Raw genomic sequence first — 16,419 nt, 5'->3', positions numbered from 1 at the left:
CGCGACCAATCAGAAGCCGGGACGTGATTCTCAGGTCCTAAAAGCGCTGATTTTGAACAACGAAGCCTGCCGGTTACCCGCGCTGAGTCCAGGGGCCGCCGGAGAGGTAAATATATCAATATTTTTTATTTTAATTCTTTATTTTACACATCTCTATGTATCCGATACCGATACCCAATACCACAAAAGTATCGGATCTCGGTATCGGAATTCCGATACCGCAAGTATCGGCCGATACCCGATACTTGCGGTATCGGAATGCTCAACACTAGTTATGACGTATAGCCTGGGCCAATCAGATAAAGAGGTGGGGCAAATCAGGCTGCAGGAGTGGTCTCAGATCAGGGACCTATGCACCCCTCTGCACAGTTTTGAAATAGCAATGAAGATGTGTAGTGCTGACGATGCCATTATCAGCATGACCATTCCAGTGATTTACATGCTGGAGCACAGCTTACACAGTGTTCGGAGTCAGGTGGTGGAACAAGAGGAGGAGGAGAAACAGGAGGAGTATGTGGAAGGGATCATATCTCCAATGTCAAGGAGGTTGGCAGCACCAAGGTGGCTGGCATTGGAGGCTGGGGGAGAGGGGTTACCGAGGGCACATGGTAGCAGCCAAACTGTTGAAGAAGGTGCAGGAGGCGAGGAAGAAGTGGAAGACGAACTGGCGCTGGGCATGGAAGACTCATCAGATGAGGGGGACCTTGATCAAATTTTTGTTGTGCGAGTTTGGGGGGAGAGGGCAGACAAAGGAAGCATGATTCTCACCTTGCCACCACCAAGACAACAAGGACTTAGTCCTCCTGGATGCGCAAGACACATGAGTGCCTTCTTGCTGCACTATCTGGAACATGACCCTCGGATTGTCAGAATCCGAAGTAATGCCGACTACTGGGTTACCACACTCTTAGATCCCCGGTACAAAAGCAAATTTGGTGAAATAATTCCTGCCATAGAAAGGGATTCACACATGCAGGAGTATCAGCAGAGATTGTTACAGAATCTAACATCTGCTTTTCCACAAAACACCAGTGGTGCACGTAGTCAATCTCTGAGTTCTAACTTGCCAACTGTGGGACTATTGAGTCATCACTCAAACCGTAACAGTAACATCGTATCTGGTGGTAACAGCAATTTTTTCCAATCATTTCAAGAATTTTTTAGACCATCCTTTGCAAGGCCACAGGAGACAAGAAGTCTGACGCACAGCCAACACCTAGAGAGGATGGTACAAGAGTGTCTCCAAGTTAACATCAATGCCATGACTGTGGAACTGGACCCTTGCTTATTTTGGGCTTCCAATCTTGAAAAATGGCCTGAGCTCACCACTCACGCCTTGGAGATCTTGTCATGCCCTGCAGCCAACGTTCTCTCTGAACGTGTGTTCAGCGATGCTGGTGAAGTGCTGACAGATAAGCGCACGCGGCTGTCCAGTGACGATGTAGACAGACTAACATTCATCAAGATGAACAAATCCTGGATCTGCAAGGACTTTTCTACACCATATGTTGCTATTCATGCACGGGTCCATGACATTCTTGTTGGAAGGTGATTGACGGTCACCCTGTGGCCGGTGGGGGCAAACCTATGATAGTATATACCACGACTAAACCCCATGTTTGATGTTTTTAGGTTTTAGGTAATCATATTTATACTCTGGAGATAATATATGGGGTATCTCTTCGGCACAATATAGCCTATGTTTTGTGAATCATCCTTACCCTATTTATTGCAGCCTTGGTCCCTGCGTGGCCTATTTTGTGCACCGTTTTTGTGTAATATTCCCTTGTGATTAATCCCTCACTACCTTGTCTTCTTGTTGCTATTTTTATTAATAAATTTTGTATTTTGATATAAACACAGACCTATGTATCATCTGTTCTGTTAGTATGCCCCTAGTCAGCAGAGTAGCCCAACCACCCACCGCCTGTTTACCTACAGTAAGTACTATTTTTAACGGCATGTAGCCCAGGAAATCCGTTTGGGCCTAATAGAATTTGGTGCTACTCAGCAGCGTACCCCACCCATGAAGCAAGCTACACCGCCTGTTTACCTAAGTACTATTTTTTAACGGCATCCAGCCCAGGAAATCCGTTTGGGCCTAGTAGAATTTAGTGATACTCAGCAGCATACCCCACACATGAAGCAAGCTACAGTGCCTGTTGATCTAATTACTAATTTTTAACTGCATCTAGCCCAGGAAATCCGTTTGGGCCTAGTAGAATTTAGTGAAACTCAGCAGCGTACCCCACCCATGAAGCAAGCTACACGGCCTGTTGATCTAATTGTTAATTTTTAACTGCATCTAGCCCAGGAAATCCGTTTGGGCCTAGTAGAATTTAGTGATACTCAGCAGCGTACCCCACGCATGAAGCTAGCTACACCGCCTTCTTTCTTTTTCAATCTAACCCCTTGGCTCTGTGGTGTCCACTCTCCCTCCAGCTCTTTCCTTCTCACAGGTGGACTACCGCATGTTTTCACATTGTGGTGAATCTTTTGGGCCCAGGCATAAGAAGTCGTCGAGGTAATGGATAATATGTGCCACCTTACTAACGTCCATGATGACACATTCGAGGAAGCAACTAAATGCCTCAAATAGTGAGCAGGATATGGAGCACCCCATGGGCAAACAGCGATCTATGTGCTATGCTCCTTCACGGAAGCAGCCCAATGGGAGGACACTATTCGGAGGCACAAGTAGTAACCGGAATGCCCCCTCAATGTCTGTTTTGGCCATTAGGGTGCCCCTTCCCAACTTCTTGACCCGCCTGATTGCCTCGTCAAAGGAGGTACAGTACATAGTACTCTACTTGGTTCCGCGTCGATGTTGTCGTTTACTGACCTGTCCCTTGGATATGACAAATGGTGGATTAGTCTGAATGTATTGGGTTCATTTTTTGGCACAACTCCCAACGGGGGTACCACTACGTCTTCTAAGGAAAGTGTTCTGAATGGACCCGCCGCCATTCTACCTAAAGATATTTCTTTTGTTATTTTTTTTGTCAAGACGTCTGGGTGTTGGTAGAGTGAGTTTAGATTTTTACTCCAGCCTTTCTTGATTTTAGAAGGGTATGACATGCCTATATCTGTGTCTCCTCCTCCTGTTACTCCTCCACCTCTTTTCTTTTCACATGACTATATGTAGTTGTGACTTTTCCATGTTTGTTGTGTCTTCTGAGCAGTTTGTCAGCTTTTGGACACCTTTTAAGGTGTTTTCTATGTGTTTTCCATATGTTTGTATGTGTTTGTGTTTGCCTGCCATTGGTTTCAATGGGGTTCGACGGTGTTCGTCGAACGTTCGATGAACAGTTCGGCAAACACCTCCCTGTTCGACGAACCGAACCCAAACACTAGAGAGGTGGCTCAACACTACTAACTACTAATTCTGAGAATATTCCCACTGCTAAATGTGTTGGAACTATGAAAAAACCTCTTTCTTACAATGTTTGCCTGGATTGTTGAGTTTTATAAAGCATAATTGTTGCACATCGCAACCGTACAGACATCCCATTTTTAGTCTGCACCAGGGGTGAATACTTTATTTCGATTGTTTATGATTATGAGCAAAACTGATTTTTTTTGTTAGAATAGATTTTATGCAAAGATTATATAATGGAGTTCTGAATATATATTTAGAGAACTAGATGATTCTCAGTAAAAGTGATTACCACCACTACATAATACATATTATTCCATGAAAGTCTAGCTAAATTAGTTTTCTGTTTGTATTATCACACTAAATTATACCAAAATGCAAAGACAGAATTTTTATCACATTATGTAAAATATATATTAAAAATGAAAGCTATGAAGTGCTGGTTTACCTGCAGTTCCTTCAGCAGATAGAACTGTTTTCATACTGGATACTGTTCGCTTCGTCTGGATTTTCTTGAAGTCTCTTTTGCGAGATTGAGCAACTATCCAAGCAATAAAAAGACTGACTGAAAGCAGAAAATAAAAAAGGAAAATGAGTGAGATTAAATAGGAAACAATATTTATACTGCATCATAAAATGCAGATAATGAAGTCATTTTACAGTGTGCTTATGCTTGGGAAAAAAAATTCTTCACATTTTTAATGAAAACAGTCAACAAGCTTGTTGTCAGACTAACAATTGTGCTCTGAGCTTCTATCATGCAATAGAAAAGATGATGTCCCCCATACACAATAGACTAAAGTTGGCCCACAGGTATCAGAAGGTTTGACAAACAGTCTGATATGTATGGGGGCCTCCCAACTCTCCTGATGATGTACGGAGAAGAGAAGAATCCAGTCTATTGAATTTCAGTAGTAGATCCTTTTGTTCTTCCTGTACACAAGTCGCTGGAAGAGCAGAATGATAATTTGGACAACAGAAATCTAATCTATATGAGAGACTTGAGACCCAATACACATTTAATGGCTTTTGGACAAACAATGCTTCAGCCGAACGTTCATCGGACAGCCATCTCGGCCGTCTCTTCCACACATAGGAGCACATATTCTTTCCTTTGTTCTCCATGGGATAGCTGCTGACAGATGTCTCTGCCGGCGTCTTATCTCCAGGACAAAAAAGTGATTGGCAATCTGAAATTGGATATGCCCGATAAACATCTGCCCTGACAATTAGTTGGTGGCATCCCCATACCTATTAGAGTGTCAGCTAAACATATCAATATGAGCCAAAGTGGCCCTTATTAATCTAATGTGTGTGAGAGACTTTAATGTTTCCATCTGCATAAAATATGGTGTTAAGATAGCATTTTTAGGATGCAGATAATCAGAACAGTATCTGGGTAGAAATTTCAGCTTTAAAGCTTGCAGAGTCAGAGTCAGTGCAGCTCTCAAGTATGACACATATTGCAATCCAGAATCACTACAAGATATATAACCTAATAAGTTAGTACATTTACTGTATTTACAATGTTGCCCACCTTTCTATGTATTCATGAGGTAGCATGAGGAAGGGAAATGTGTCAAATACACCAGTAATTCCTCACAATTAGTGATGAGCGAGTATACTCGTTGATCAGGTTTTCCGGAGCACGCTCAGGTGATCTCCGAGTATATGTGACTGCTCAGAGATTTAGTTTTTGTTGGCACAGCTGCATGATTTACGGCTGCTAGCCAGCCTGAGTACATGTGGGGGTTGCCTGATAGCTTGAATACATGTGAGGATTCCCTAGCAATCAGCTGTAAATTATGCAGCTGAGGCAAGGAAAACTAAATCTCCGAGAATTACAAATATTCGGAGATCACCCGAGCAATGAGTATACTTGCTCATCACTATTCACAATGTATTATGCTTCACACAAAATAGCCTTGTTTTCACTTTGTAAATTATTGTTCTTTCTACTGATTAATATATAGTGTTGATTCTGAAGTGCATCTGTGTAACTTTTCCTATATAGAAATAATAAAGCTAAATCTACAAACCTAATGGAAAAGAGCAAATAATCACAATGAGACTGCTGTATCCAAGTATACATCCTTCAAAGTAATCAATGGCAGTGAAAGGAGCACATGGTGGAAGCATTGTAGATAAGGTCAGCTCTGGCTGAGGACAAGGATCGCCTGAAAATAGAAACAGATTCTAATAACCAGGAATATGGATGTCTGAGATGTATACAATACATTATTTTAAGTAAATCAAACTTTTCTTCAGAGTCCCTGAATAAAGGAAACGCTGACATTTCTGTAATCGTGAATTTGCGATAGACTTGGAGTATCATGTTGTATTTATTACCCATTTGGTCTACAAAATCCCCAAAGACGCATTAGATAGCTGCCGGCTGAAACCATTGCCCGATAACTCCCCTGACTCCCACATACACAGGAATGCATGGCTAGAACATGCAAATTGCCTCTTCTGAGAAAAAGAGGACTTAAACTCTATAGCGCCACCTGTTGGAAGTAGCAATCCTACAAGTCACAATCAACCCTTTAATGAGCCGTGCAATATGACTTAGGATAAAAACCAAATCAGTATCTCAATTCGCAGACACGGTGTTTCGGGCTGCTGGCCCTCGTCAGTGCGAAGCATGAGAACTGATTTGGCTAGGTGAGAGGCTCTGGACTGGGGTCTAAGGGGTATTGTTTCTCCTTATGGACAGTGACATACCATCTTTGTCTTGTCAAGGTAAGGAGGCTTATTTGCCGTGCAATGCTCCTCTGGGAAATATAATATGCAAATTGCCTCTTCTGAGAAAAAGACGACTTAAACTCTATAGCGCCACCTGTTGGAAGTAGCGATCCTACAAGTCACAATCCACCATTTAACGAGCCATGCAATATGACTTAGGATAAAAGCCAAATCAATATCTCAATTTGCAGACACGGTGTTTCGGGCTGTTGGCCCTCGTCATGGCACTTTTGTGTTCTCTATGACAAAGCCGTCTGGCAGCGACTTTTCTCCCGCAGATCAAAAGGACAGGCTGTTGGAAATCCTGCAGGTCAGATGTTTCTCTGCCCCAACCGCTTCATTTAACTTCCCAGGGAAGCAGCGAATAGCTTATAGGTATCTATATGCCAGCTTAGCACTCTCCAGAAGTAGAAACTATAGCCCTTATGCCCACTTTGTACTGAGACATTCATTGACAAGCATGATGCACAGGGTTATTGTTTGGCAGATACTACCCACTGCAATGCAGTTCTGGCTAACACAGAATACAGGGACCCACAAAGCCCTTAGTAACAAAAAATACTCCACCTAAAATTTGTACATGCTTGAAGGAAGAATCTCACATTAAATGAGGCATACAAAAAGAACAAAATATTATTTTACAGTGGGCTGCAGCCAAATTTATGATCATTATTTAGGAAACATCGGATTAAAGTGGTTGGATTTATAAAAATAAGTAATTATTCTGGTTACAATAATAATGATGTTGCCAATTCCCACTGCCAAGAACCTTGGTGATACAGATACAAACAGTGTACACTAGGTCCAATAGAAAGTCTGTGTCTGCACATGCACAGAAAATGGCGTGCTCCAAAAATAGAACCAGTCAAGGAGGATCAAATGGACTTGATCCAACTCAGCTTTATTCTGCCCTGTTAATTCTCTGTGTGCCATGGATGAACAGACCACAGGGCTTCAATCTTTACATGGGCACCATCCATGGTTTCCATGTGGAATATACAACTTGCAATATATACGTTGCTTCCATTTCCATATAAATATACCCAATACTTCTTCAGCTAAGCCTTCTATTTTTCTGTTTGGTTGTTCTTATCCTTTATATTGGTTAAAAAGGATGCTATATTTGACAATCCCTAATATCCAATTTTACATCTTGTCCATAATTTCAGTCCCTGCTGCTATGCATTTTAATAGGGAATGTATTATCTGTAAGTGATCTTTGGGAGACAGAAAGAACAAACCAAAAGCAGGTGAAAAATTACAAAAAACATTATTCCTTGTGCAGTATAAGTGAATATACGATTTTATTCTTTGGATCGGTGTGATTCCAGCGATATCACATGTAAAGCGCCATGGAACAAATGGCGCTATAACAATAAATAATAATAATAATAATAATATCATATTTTTATAGTTTTTTTAATATGTTTGGCTGCTCTCACACACTAAAAAAGGCTTTTTATTGCAAAAGAGAGCTATAATTTTTCCATATTTCTGCCGACAGAGTCATGTGAGGGCTTGTTTTTTGAGGGACGAGTTGTCATTTTTATTGGTACTCATTCTGGGCATATGACATTCTTTGACTGCTTTCCATTCTGATTTTTGGGAGGCAGAATGAACAAAAACCTGCAATTTAGGAATTTTTTAGGGGATTTTTTATGACGTTAGAATTGATAAGGCAGCTTTATATCTTTTACACTAAAAATTATTTTTTTTTTAGAAAAAATAATTAGTTTTGCATCACTTTATTCTCAGAGCTATAGCTTTTTAATTTATATGCTGAATGAGATGAGATGGCAGCTTGTTTTTTGCGGGACAAGATGACGTTTTTAGCAATACCATTTTTATTAACATTTGTCTTTTTGATCACATTTCATTCTAGTTTTTGTTCAGCGGTATGATAATAAAGCATCATGTTTTGCCTTGGATGGGATGGGATGGGATATACTGAATGCGATGATACCAAATATGTGTTCTTTGATTTTTTTTTTATTTAAATATTTGTTGGTAATTTTTTTAATATTTTGTGATTTTTTAAAAATATATATATATATTTTTACAACCTTTTTTTACTTTTTTTTTCACTTTTTGCAGTCTGATCGCTGTTATAAAGCATTGTAATGCATGAACATAGCTGGTAGAAAATTTCTTGAAAAAGCCAAAGTCCCAAAATTTTAGCAAAACTCAAAGTTGCGACTTTTCAAAGCTTTGAAGCCACTTTTATGGGTTTGATGAACAGAGCCTTCAATGTCCTATAGAGATCCCTTTTCAAAACTTATCTCATTGTCATAAACAGGATTAAAATGAAAGTTAACATCTAGGGGCAGATAACATATGATCCACTGTTGACAATAGGTGATGGTCACAGCTCAGCTTTTCCCTCTCCCTGCGCAGGTCAGAGGACACTACACTCTTCCATACAAATCAAGGAGTTATCTCCAGACATCAGTTTTCTAGTGTCCATATGGATGCTGTAAAGCAGGGGTGTCAAACTGCATTCCTCGAGGGCTGCAAACAGGTCATGTTTTCAGGATTTCCTTGTACTGCACAGGTGATAATTTAATCACCAACTCATTATTTGTGTAGGTGATTAAATTATCACCTGTGCAGTACAAGGAAATCCTGAAAACATGACCTGTTTGCAGCCCTCGAGGAATGCAGTTTGACACCCCTGCTGTAAAGTATATCTTAACAGCAGTCCAGGAAAGGTGACAGCCCAAATCAGAAAATGATAAGTTTAGTTAAAAGCCTGTCTAGGTAATTATTTCCCCATATGTATCACAGAAGACTTGTCAGTATGTAATTCTGCTGTTATATTCATAAACCTGGAGATTCAGGAACAACATTGTCTACTCCAGAAAAGAAGCTGCAATGTATTTACTTGAGGGAGAATACAAAAAGGAAATTGGAAATTAAAACTACTAGAACACACAGTTTTTAATTTCTAGGGAGTTCTGCTCCAATTCAATTACCAAAAAAAAGATATAAAGATCTCAAAGTCTGTTCCTGACTTTTAACACAAAACTTTTCTCAGAATACTTCAAAGTTTTTATATCACCCATGTTTTTAATGCAAATATTCTTCGCATATACAGTAGCTACATAGTATTGTGAAAAAAAAACCTTTAAGGCATTTAACAATCTGCTCTAAAAGAAAAAAAAAATCTTTACTTAAAAACAAACATAATCACATTTTTGTTAAAACCAGCTCTTAAGGTGACTATTGTTAACTTTCACCACTGTTACAGTAAAGAACCTCCTTTGCCCATTTGAATGGACTTTACAGTAAAAGGTTTTTCACGATATAGTTTGTGAGGGACATTTTATAACAAAATTAGCTAATATGTAAAAATCATCTTAATTTTTCCTCGTGACTGTGGTTTCTTCAGGTGCCTATCAGCTTTGTTGCATGCTATTAGGAAATGTTATCTCATTTTGCTTGGATTATAGAATTATTAATAAAGATGAGCCAATATTTCTATGCTCGGTTCGGATTACGATCCCCAAATTTGCTATATATTCGTCACATATTTACCAAACACAACCAAACACCATTCAAGCTATGCATAACACCTTCTAAGGGCCCCGAAAGCTGCCAAAACATATCAAATTATGACAAAGGCACACTGCCGAAACGTGCGTAGGGGAAGTGAACCATTGCATGGTATAGGTAATATCTGACTATGATACCAACTATGTTAATGCATTATACAATGGTCCCTACACTTACACTCTAGTGCTTCATCCAGCATGTATTGCAGGCACGGTAGCTCTCATTCTGAGAAATATATGATCATAGCTAATGCAGCAAAAGGCTCTTTCCTTTCCCTGGATGCAATTTTTAGTTATGTTGGGATTTCTGTATGTCTTTTCTTGGACTGCATTGTCCTTAAGTATTAGGATTATTTCTTGTTCTTGCCTGCCATCTGGTGGTGTCACTTATTTCTTTTGGCTCACCACCACGTACCATATTGGCATTTTTAAATATTGTTTTTCATATGTTCTTTTGGTCTTGGCATAGAACAGTATTCTACATATTCCTACTTATATGCTAACAATTTGTCCATCTGGGTTCTATAATTACTTCTGATTACTATAAAGCATTTTTTTAGGGATTTACTTTTGCTTTTCCAGTGCTGAGAGAGAGCGGAGTATGGTAAACCAGACAAACTGCTGGATCGTAAGAGAGCTGCAGTCCCCTATTGTATGACGTTAGTAAGAGAAGAATTTTTTGGTGACCTCTGGATCAGGTCTCTATAACCCACTAGACGCTACAAATAATTTGAAATTTAGATGTCCCCTACTGTATGACATTAGTAACAGAAGAATTTTTGGGGGGCCTGTGGATTAGTCCTCTATAACACACTAGATGCAACAAACAATTTGAAAGTCAGATGTCCCCTACTGTGTTACATTTAGCGACATAATGTTTTTTTGCTTATGTGCGTGAGATCTGTAGACAGCTTAATTTCAACCCAACAAAATGACAAAGTGGGCTGTATAACGTTTTGCAACAGAAAAATTATATTTTTTTTAATGTGCCTTAGGTCTGCAGACAGTTTCATATCACCACAGCACTAAATGACAAGGTGGGATTCAGCAGGTTGTTTCACATTAAGCTAGTGAAAAAAAAGATTTAGAACGCTATACTCCTGCATTGAGCACAATAGAAGCAGTGCACAACTCAATTGAGTGACATTTGCCTTGCTGGCTTTGTCTGTGGACCTCAGTAATGGCAAAAAAAATGCTGGAAGGTCAATTTCACTGATAAACAACCGCCTAGCTAACTAGCTAAAATCTTGCTGCTAACAGTGCCAGCATCAGGAGCAGCCTCTCTGCGTTGTTACAGTGTCAAATTAGCACTAAAACAAGATGTCCGCTCTTTATATGGAAAGGGACATGTGATTTCAGCAGCCAATAACACAAGTCGTTGTGTCAGGACATTGTGAATGTTTCCTGCATCCTGATTAGCTAGCCGTAATGTGCATGCATAAAGTTAGGGAACAAAATTAATGTTTACAAGAACGCTGTGTCTCTGAGCTCTGCAAAACCACTCTCCTCATCAAACATGTGCCAAACGCTTATGATACACCACCATTATCGATGCTAAATTGCTGAAAATACTTCTGGCAACGCAAATATTTTCCTGCACTTTTTACAAAATGTTACCGATTTTTCCGATTTTATAAAATTTTGGTGGTGTTTCCGATCACAAATCCGAATGTTCCATATTTGTGCTGAATTTATGTTTGGTGATCAAATCCCGAACAAATTCGCTCATCACTAGTTATTAATACATGCTGTAACTTAGTTGATTTTAGCTATAGCAGGTATATTTATTTACTTACACCAATAGTGGAAATGCATTAAAATGCATGTGTTTTTTAGCTGCAGATTTTCCATATCTATTGCATTTCTACAGGGAAAATAATTACATATAACTCAACATGCCACAAGAAAAATTGACATGTTGTAGATTTTAAAAAAAGATCAGTTTATGCAGTGTATGAAAGCACAATATGCATGATATTTTTATGAAACCTCATCTATTTTTGTGGAACTGTAAGAGCAGTTTTTTTTTCAGTAAAATTAGGCAACATCAAAAGCTCACCAAAAACTTATCATGGGAACTTTACCTAAATAGGAAAATACTCATTTGTAAATGTTAGAAAGATGACTTTCCAGGTACTAAATCTGAACTTACCATCGACCCAGGTGAACACATTCTGCTGGATATCTCCAAATTCTGCAGAAGTAACTGCTAAAATGACATCATGGAAAGAGGTATTTTTTATCTTTTCTATTTCATCTGTTGTAAATAATCTATAGCATAAAAATATAATAATGTATTAATTCTTGTTAAACTTCTGTATTACGGTATGCAAAACCAAATACATGTTGATCGAGTTATAGAAGATTATTAAAGGGAACCTGACAGGAATTCCTTGCCCTCTAAACCACCAGCATGTGTGCATTCATATACAAATACTCATAACCATGTGCATCAAAAACTATTTTTGAATTCCGTTTTTTATTCGCAAATAGCTTTCAGACTAGTTGATGAGGCATTGGGTTCCCCAGACTAATCTTCCCACTCATCATGTTATAATGCCCCTGTGAGTGTGATACCATGATTTAAAGAGTCAGCATCATTGCTGTCTCTGCAAATCTTGCGCATATGCTTTCATACCACTTACCTACTCTAATGTTTTAACCTCTTTCCGACATCGGGAGCAATAGTACGCTGATGTTGGACACCCTCCCTTTGATGTGGGCTCCAGCGGTGAGCCCACATCTTTCCTGGCACGTCAGCTGTTTTGAGCAGCTGACATGTGCCCGGAACAGCCACGGGTGGAATTGTGATCCACCTGTGGCTATTAACCCATTAAATGCTGCTGTCAAATGCCGACAGTGGCATTTAACATATGCTTCTGGCAATCATGCCAGAAGTCCACCCATCGGTGACCCTGTCACATGATCGTGGGTCACCGATGGGTTGGCATGACCTCCTGTAGATCTCTATGGTTGTCATTGCTGGCTTGCTATGAGCGCTGCCCAGTGAGTAATTCTGCTACATACAAGCGATCTGATCATCGCCTGTATGTAACAGAGCCGATCTGGTTATGGCAGCTTCCAGTCTCCCATGGAGACTAAAAGTAAAAAAAAGATTTAAAAAATATAAAAAATAAATAAAAGTTCAAATCACCCCCCTTTCACCCCATTCAAATAAAACAAGAAAAAAACAAACATACACATATTTAGTATCGCCACATTCAGAATCGCCCAATCTATCAATAAAAAATCCTAATCGCTAAATGGTGTAGCAAGAAAAAAAGTAAGAACACCACACCTTTTTTGGCCACCGTGACATTGCATTAAAATGCAATAACGGGAGATCAAAAGATCATATCTGCACCAAAATGGTATCACTAAAAATGTCAGCTCAGCATGCAAAAAATAAGCCCTCACCCAACCCGAGATCACGAAAAATAGAGACACTACGGGTATCAGAATAGGGTGCAATTTATTATTTTTTTCAATAAAGTTTGGATTTTTTTTCAATATTTAGATAAAAAAGAATCTATACATGCTTGGTATCTATGAACTCAAAATGACCTTGAAAATCACAATGGCAACTCAGTTTTAGCATTTAGTGAACACAGTGAAAAAGCAATTTAACACCCATGGAGAGATCTTAAAATTGCTGTTAGGAGAAGGCAGCCTTCAAATATGAGAGACTTAGAGCATTTTGCAAAAGAAGAGTGGTCCAAAATTCCAGTTGAGATGTGTAAGAAGCTTGTTGATGGTTATAGGAAGTGATCCACTGCAGTTATTTCTTCCAAAGGGTGTGCAACCAAATTATAAGTTGAGAGTGCAAATAATTTTGTCTAGCCACTTTTGGGGTTTTGTGTGAAATTATGGCCAATTTGTTGTTTTTTTTTGTTTTGTTTTTTTTTGTTCCAATACAAACAACGGTAATAAACATGCATATAATTGTTACGGCTGGCGGAATGCACCGAGTAAATGTGAAGTTGATATTGGTGCGTTCGCAGCCCGGGGTCCACCGTGCAGGAGAGAGACGTGCTGATAGTGAAATGGTGGCCCCATATGGCGGTACAATGCCAAATTAGATGCGAGTTCCGTCACTCGGTCAGTACAAGGATGAACCCTGTTGCTTCGTGTAATATTAGTGGGACTAACACCCTAACTAGGGTTGTGCTTGCTCGGAACACTTCTGTGCTAACCGCACAGAAGGAACCAGAGCCAAGCCAAGTGACTAATTGCCCCCACTGACGCAAGCTGCCTGCCTGAGCAATTCCTACGGCTAGACGGACACACTCCACATGCAGCATGAGTGGCAGAGTATTCCCTGGTGACAAGCTCAAACATAAATGATACTAGCGCAAGGCCATGCGGCCATGCAAACCTTTTATAGTTGCAGCAACTTCAGGACCTTCCTAGAGGACCAATGGGAGCTGCTACAGGACCTGAGCGTGTGATCCCCGACCTCCAATGAAAGGTACTCCTTTGGGCATGCTCAGAAGGAGAAAAGTAGGACTTAGTCCCTGAAGCGTCTGCTCGCCGCTGACCAGTACTGGCTACAATGGCTGAGCCTGGAAGGGCAGCAACATACAAGTGCACAGTATCTGCCTGAGCCAGACGCTGGGACCGACGTCACCGCTGAGCAGACTCCACTGCGGCTGAAGAAGAATGGAAGACCACAGCGGAGGTGGCTCGAGATTCCCCCTGTGCAGGGGTGGGAGCTCGCACCTAACATCACCCCCCTCCTTGGACCTTGCTATGCTCGAATGCAGCAATGAGCTGTGGAGCTCGAATGTGCTCAGCAGGCTCCCAGGACCTGTCTTCTGGACCATGACCCTTCCAGTCCACCAAATAAAATGTTTTACCACGTAACACCTTACACCCCAGGATAGCGTTCACCTCGTAATCGTCCATAGACGAACCAAATGTCCTGGCAGATGACTCGGAAAACCGGGACATGTGTACGGGCTTTAAGAGGGACACATGGAAGGTGTCGGTGATACCTAGGCGTGGAGGAAGAGCCAGATGATAGACCGCAGGGTTAACCTGTTCCAGGACCTTGAAGAGACACAAGTAGCGAAGTGCAAACTTAGTGGACTCAACGCGCAGCCTTACATTACAGGCGGAGAGCCACACTAAATCGACAGGAGCAAAGGTCAGAGCGGGGCGGCGATGTGCATCGGCGGAGATCCTCATTCTCTCCTTGGAGGCCCGGATGGCATCCTGAGTGCAGTCCCAAATGTCACGTGCCTTCACAGCCCAGTCTGCCACCCTTTAGTTAATGGAAGACACGGGCATAGGCACAGGAACCCGCGGATGCTGGCCGTAGTTAAGGAGGAATGGGGTCTGCCTAGTGGAGTCGGCTACGGCATTGATCAGCACAAACTCTGCCCATGGTAGCAAGGATGCCCAGTCATTCTGCCTGGCTTAAACAAAATGTCGCAGATATGTGACCAAGGTATGGTTGGCCCTCTCTACCAACCCATTCGTCTCGGGATGATATGCGGAAGAGAGATTCAGCTCAATGCTGAGTAGACGACAAAGCTCTCTCCAGAACGAGACGCAAACTGGGGAACCCCGGTCACTGACAATTTTATCCGGCATACCGTGTAGGCGAAAGATGTGTTTAATAAACAACGCTCCCATAGCCCATGAAGATGGTAGCCGTGGAAGAGGCACCAAGTGCACCATTTTGGAAAAATGGTCAGTGATCACCCAAATAATTGTGCAGCTACGGCACTTGGGTAAGCCCACCACAAAGTCCATCCCAACCATCGCCCAGGGCCTGTCCGCCACTGGCAGGGGGTAAAGTAACCCAGCTGGCCGTTGTCGAGGGGACTTATTCTTGGCACAGGAGACACATGCCCGAATATATTCCCCGACATCACGGGCCATATGCGGCCGCAGTATGTCCTCACCAGCAGCTAAGATGTCCTCTTTGTCCCAAAATGTCCACCCACCCTGAACGAAGGAGCCCAAGAGAGAACCTCCGGTTGCAAATGTGATTGTACAAAAGTCTTGCCAAGGGGCACAGACTCTAGTGAGACTAGAGCAATGGTTCTCAGGCTCTCAGAAGGGACAATAAGCTGAGGCTCTTCTTCCTCCTCTTAAGATGACACAACAGAGCGAGAGAGAGAGTGTTGGCACGAATGTTCTTCTCCCCGGAGAGAAAATGGAGGTTGAAATGGAACCGGAAGAACAGGGACCATCTATCCTGGTGAGAATTTAGCCGCTGGGCAGTCTGAATGTACAACAAATTCTTGTGGTCTGTATAAACTTAGCAGGGAAAGTGAGCCCCCTCCGGAGATGTCTCCACTCTGAGAAAGCCAGCAGAGACTTGCTGCTAGTGAAATGGCGGCCCCATATGGCGGTACAATGCCAAATTAGACGCTAGTTCCGTCACTCGGTCAGTACAAGGACGAACCCTGTTGCTTCGTGTAATATTAGTGGGACTAACACCCTAACTAGGGTTGTGCTTGCTCGGAACACTTCTATGCTAACTACACACAAGAAGGAACCAGAGCAAAGCAAAGCGACTAATTGCCCCCACTGACGCTAGCTGCCTTCCTGAACAATTTCCACTGCTAGACGGACACACTCCACTTGTCGCCTGAGTGGCAGAGTATTCACTGGTGACAAGCTCAATCATAAATGATACTAGCGCATGGCCTTGCGGCCATGCAAACCTCTTATAGTTGTAGCAACTTCAGGACCTTTCTAGAGGACCAATGGGAGATGCTACAGGACCTGAGTGTG

The 16,419-nt window shown here is 41.5% G+C and overlaps 1 protein-coding gene across 3 annotated transcripts in view; it reads right to left on the bottom strand.

The window, feature by feature from the left end:
• The window catches only part of DUOX1 (dual oxidase 1), a 280,203-nt gene that overhangs the window by 125,666 nt on the left and 138,118 nt on the right, over positions 1-16,419 (bottom strand). For all 3 annotated transcript variants that reach the window (XM_069765805.1, XM_069765807.1, XM_069765808.1), the window contains 3 exons: positions 11,825-11,943; positions 5,416-5,553; positions 3,825-3,941 (listed from right to left, as the gene is read on the bottom strand). In XM_069765805.1, the coding sequence (XP_069621906.1) occupies positions 3,825-3,941; positions 5,416-5,553; positions 11,825-11,943 (374 nt within the window). The remainder of the gene's footprint in view (positions 1-3,824; positions 3,942-5,415; positions 5,554-11,824; positions 11,944-16,419) is intronic.

Source organism: Ranitomeya imitator, chromosome 4 (assembly GCF_032444005.1).
Source record: "Ranitomeya imitator isolate aRanImi1 chromosome 4, aRanImi1.pri, whole genome shotgun sequence".
Classification (NCBI taxonomy): domain Eukaryota; kingdom Metazoa; phylum Chordata; class Amphibia; order Anura; family Dendrobatidae; genus Ranitomeya; species Ranitomeya imitator.
Note: the sequence above shows the minus strand (reverse complement) of the source record. Positions and strands in the feature narration are given on the sequence as shown.